This window comes from Rhagoletis pomonella, unplaced genomic scaffold (assembly GCF_013731165.1).
Source record: "Rhagoletis pomonella isolate Grant_MI unplaced genomic scaffold, Rhpom_1.0 Rhpom_scaffold_00002, whole genome shotgun sequence".
Taxonomy (NCBI): domain Eukaryota; kingdom Metazoa; phylum Arthropoda; class Insecta; order Diptera; family Tephritidae; genus Rhagoletis; species Rhagoletis pomonella.
The window spans coordinates 81,090,204-81,094,279 of NW_023458556.1; the positions used below are offsets into that span (position 1 = coordinate 81,090,204).

The 4,076-nt window shown below is 32.8% G+C and overlaps 1 protein-coding gene across 4 annotated transcripts in view; it reads left to right on the forward strand.

Annotated features, from left to right (window-relative positions):
- LOC118734109 (proline dehydrogenase 1, mitochondrial) overlaps positions 1–4,076 on the forward strand; it is a 181,146-nt gene that overhangs the window by 65,192 nt on the left and 111,878 nt on the right. For 2 of the 4 annotated variants that reach the window (XM_036463818.1, XM_036463820.1), the window contains one exon: positions 1,419–1,540. In XM_036463818.1, the coding sequence (XP_036319711.1) occupies positions 1,419–1,540 (122 nt within the window). Of the gene's footprint in view, positions 1–1,418; positions 1,541–1,751; positions 1,874–4,076 lie in introns of those variants that run through there. The other 2 variants (XM_036463821.1, XM_036463819.1) reach the window with 2 other exon arrangements.

Sequence of the window (4,076 nt, forward strand, 5' to 3'; positions counted from 1 at the left end):
AAAAAAGAAAATAAGCATTTTCCAAAGAAAACTCTTTTAACGAGCAAAATTATTTTTTTTGAGTAATCATATTTCAAGTAACCCGATTAATCATCGTTTTGAGTAATCAAAATCTTGATTACTGGAGTAATTGATTAACCCAATAATTGATTAACCAACTTGCTCGAGTAATCAATTAATCGCACAGCCCTAATTTGTAGGCATTTATCAAAAATTGTCTTTTTTCTGTTTAGTCGCCGTAAAGCAAGGACCGCAATCGTTCTGGTGATTGATTTAACGGTGGTAATTTAACTTTGATCCTTGTTGTCACCGATTGACTTCACTTGACGATTTTTACCAATAACTCGACTCCAGCGCCCCATTGCAGCTTTTTTTGTGCAATAGTAGATATTTTCCCTACCGTTACCAATAAATTTACATATATATCGAATATGAGCCAAATCGGAAAATGGGCCAAATCGGGCAAATCGAATTTAGTTTTGGAACTCACCCGCGATGCAAAATTACATCGTTAGATTTAATCTTCACATTTTTATATGAGCTTTGGGAATATGTTAGAAATGAGCATCAGGGGGTCCACCGAAACGAGTAAAGTTTTGAAACGGGGCTACGAGAAAAATAAGTTTGGTAGACTCTGGTATACTATGTAATATACCTCTGCAATTTTGTAAGATGAACTAAAAATGTATACATCGTTTTAAGCTGTAATTACTTAAGAAGTAAACGTCTTGGCTGTTCACCAAACCACTCTATAGTTTTATCAATAATCTCAGATTGGTTCTCTCATACAAACTTTCGATGTACACTCAGAAGACACAAACGTAATGACAAAGTAATAAACAATTGAACTATAAATTTAATTATTAGTTTACCGTTCAATCCATTTTCGCTCATTGTCGAATACATCCAGGTTTTTACCCTTCTTAAATGGAATTACTTTGAAGTTAGCTAGAATAACTTGAAACAGAACCGGATAATCCACACATTCACATTTTTTATTATGAAAATTTACAAATTATTTTGTTAGCATTAAGTGTATGGTTTTATATATAGTATATACATGGGAAAAACCTTTAAAGTTAGGGGGGGCCCAAATGATCGAGCTAGCATTTCCATTTTGAATATATAGGAAAAATTCGGAATTTATGGGGGGGGGGGGGGGGGGGAAAGGGCCAGCCCCCACCTGGCTACGCCCATGGACGCATATGACGCGGCAGATAAGTTTCTGCTTCTTATTTTATGTCAAATGCATACATACTGACAAATTTTTAATATCGCTGCCGTATTAAAAAAAATCATGTCACAATGTCTTATTTCAAAAAAATTTTCGTTTTTCGTTTCCAGTTTAATGGCATGATTGATTTTTATTCATATACATATATATATATATATATATATATATTTACATACATTCACAGTTGATGAAGATCGCCAACACATTGCTCGGTGACAAGTTGTTTACAATGCTGATGAAGGCTACGTTCTATGGGCATTTCGTAGCTGGTGAAGATCAAGTCAAAATCATCCCAACACTAGAAAGGTAAATTTTTAACCGAAAAAACTAACAAATGCTTTTTTTTATTTTTCATATCTACCAAACCCGCATTCATGCTGCAACGATGATCGCGCGCTCTTGGCAACGCTAAACCTCATTACATCTGTGCTTAAATACTTACATATGCTTAAATATGCTACATAATACTTCAACTATTCGCTTCCAACTCTTGCGCAACTGCTGCTCCTTTCCGCAGATAATGAAAATCACTCGCGCTTTAATAGGGGATCGCCTCTTTGCGCTACTGATGAAATCTACATTTTACGGCCACTTTGTGGCGGGTGAAAACCGACATACTATTGTTCCAACACTAGAAAGGTTCCTATGCATATTCAATGACATACATACATAGATAACTCTTAAGCTGTAGCTAACAAAATAAACACATGAGGCATATTGTATGTACATAAATAATGTGTATAAAGTTAGCGAAACAACATGAAGAAAAAAATGTCGCATATACCCCAAAATAATTTTGTCGTTCTTGTATTTTTTTTAGATATAAGGTGTTTTGCTAACTTTATATAAAGCATCCCTCCAACTCAAATATAAAAGACTAGGCTTTATATCCTAATTTGCCGTTCCAATATGAGCTAGTTTACTTAAAAAAAAATAACTTGAAAAAAAAAATAAAAAATTTGTTGGGACATTTTGGGAAGAAAAGAATAATAGTCAAATAAAACAGCAAACCCGGTTGCTTTATATACCACTTTTAAACAAACAATAATGACAATGGTTAAAATTCCAAAAAATTAAGAAGCACCCTTACACTGAAAATAAAATCTGCGTAAATATAACGAAAACTTTGCGTACATTTTACGAAAGTTTTCGTCATTTTGAGCCACGAAAGTTTTCGTTGATTGTACAAAACCGTTTTCGTACATACTACGAAAATATGAGACATCAGATCTTTGTACATTTTACGAACGTATTCGTACTATTTACGAACGAATTTCATACTACTTACTAAAGAATTTCGTACTATTTCTTTATTTTTTTACGAAATTTTTGTAAAATGCACAAAATAGTTCGTATATTTAACGAAATTATTTTCCTAAAATCTGCGGTTGTTTCGTAGAACTTCCGATTGCTTTCATTCACCACACTGTAAAAAACATAAGACGAATTATAACACAACACTTTTATTTTGTTTTTATTCCTAATTTTAAGCGTTTTTCTTTAACAAAATGTTTTGCAATGTTTTTATGTGGAGGCACTTGGCATATTCGCAGCTTCTTCGATGTTTGTTTCCTTTCTCGACTATAAATTTAAGGAAAATTATAAGGCGTCTGAAAGGCAAGTTTCAGTGAAAAATCATACATGTACTTACTTAAAATTTCATTAAGTAGTGAGTCTGTTCCTGGCTTGGGCTTGCCGTTGATAGCTAACTGATGAAATTGACTATTTATGAAGTCCCACATTGCAGAGCAAGGCTCAGCGTGGGCGTTGTTAAAAACATTGTATGCTTAAAAGCATTTATCCACAGCTTTAACATTTAATTTTATATTGTATTTTTATCTAGCAAAAGCTTCTTAAAACTTTTAAAATTATATTATACGTCTCACAGTAGCCAACCAGTAGTTTCGCAATGACACGCGGTACATAAAAATATGATTAAATATTAAACTGACGGTAATTTAGTATATTGTACGAAAATATTCATCTGTTCTACGAATTACGAATTACGAATTAAAAAAAAAATGTTTGCATTTGTTCTATGTACGAAAGTATTAAGTAAACTGTTCCAATACAGAATTGTAGATTTCGTAAATTTTAAAACCATACGTAAATATTACGAATGCCTTCGTACAATATTCCAAATTTTTCGTACAGAGATTTGTTCAGTAATTTACGAATGTATTTCGTAAAATAAACGTAAGATTTCGTAAATTGTACTGAAAAAAGGTTTTACGAAAGTCCTTTCGTTATATTTACGAATGGTTCGTAAAATCTTGTTTCGTTGTGAAAAATGTGTTCGTATTATAAACGAAAATTTCGTACATTGTACAAAAACCAAGATTACGAAATTTTTTCGTAGCACTTTTACGAAATTTTATTTTCAGTGTATCAAGTTCAAAGTGTTCAAGATTCATTAAAAATTGGTATCTTATTTTTATCACGCTTTCGCCATCTGCATAATCTTCGCCCCAAATAACAATTACCTATTATGTATTATGGAACGAATTTCCGTCATCCCTTGTCAAATTTGGTTTGGAGACAAATCGGTTTCGGCGTTGTGCCATCTTCAGTGTCATTTTTCGTTCTGCATAATTTTTGTTGGTTGCTCGTATTTATACTCCTTGTTATCTACCTCTTTCTTTTGTTAGATACGTCTTTTTAGTTTTGCAGTGTTTGCGTTACTCAATAGGTAGATGAATTGTTTTGGCTCGTTTTTGACGGCAGGTAGATTGATTTTTACCCCCTTTGTTTTTGCAGTTGGTGTATTCCCTTCCATATCTGTCCTTAATATTTTGTTGTTGTCATTCTTCTTCTTGTACAGTAGTTTTAGAGGTTCAAACAG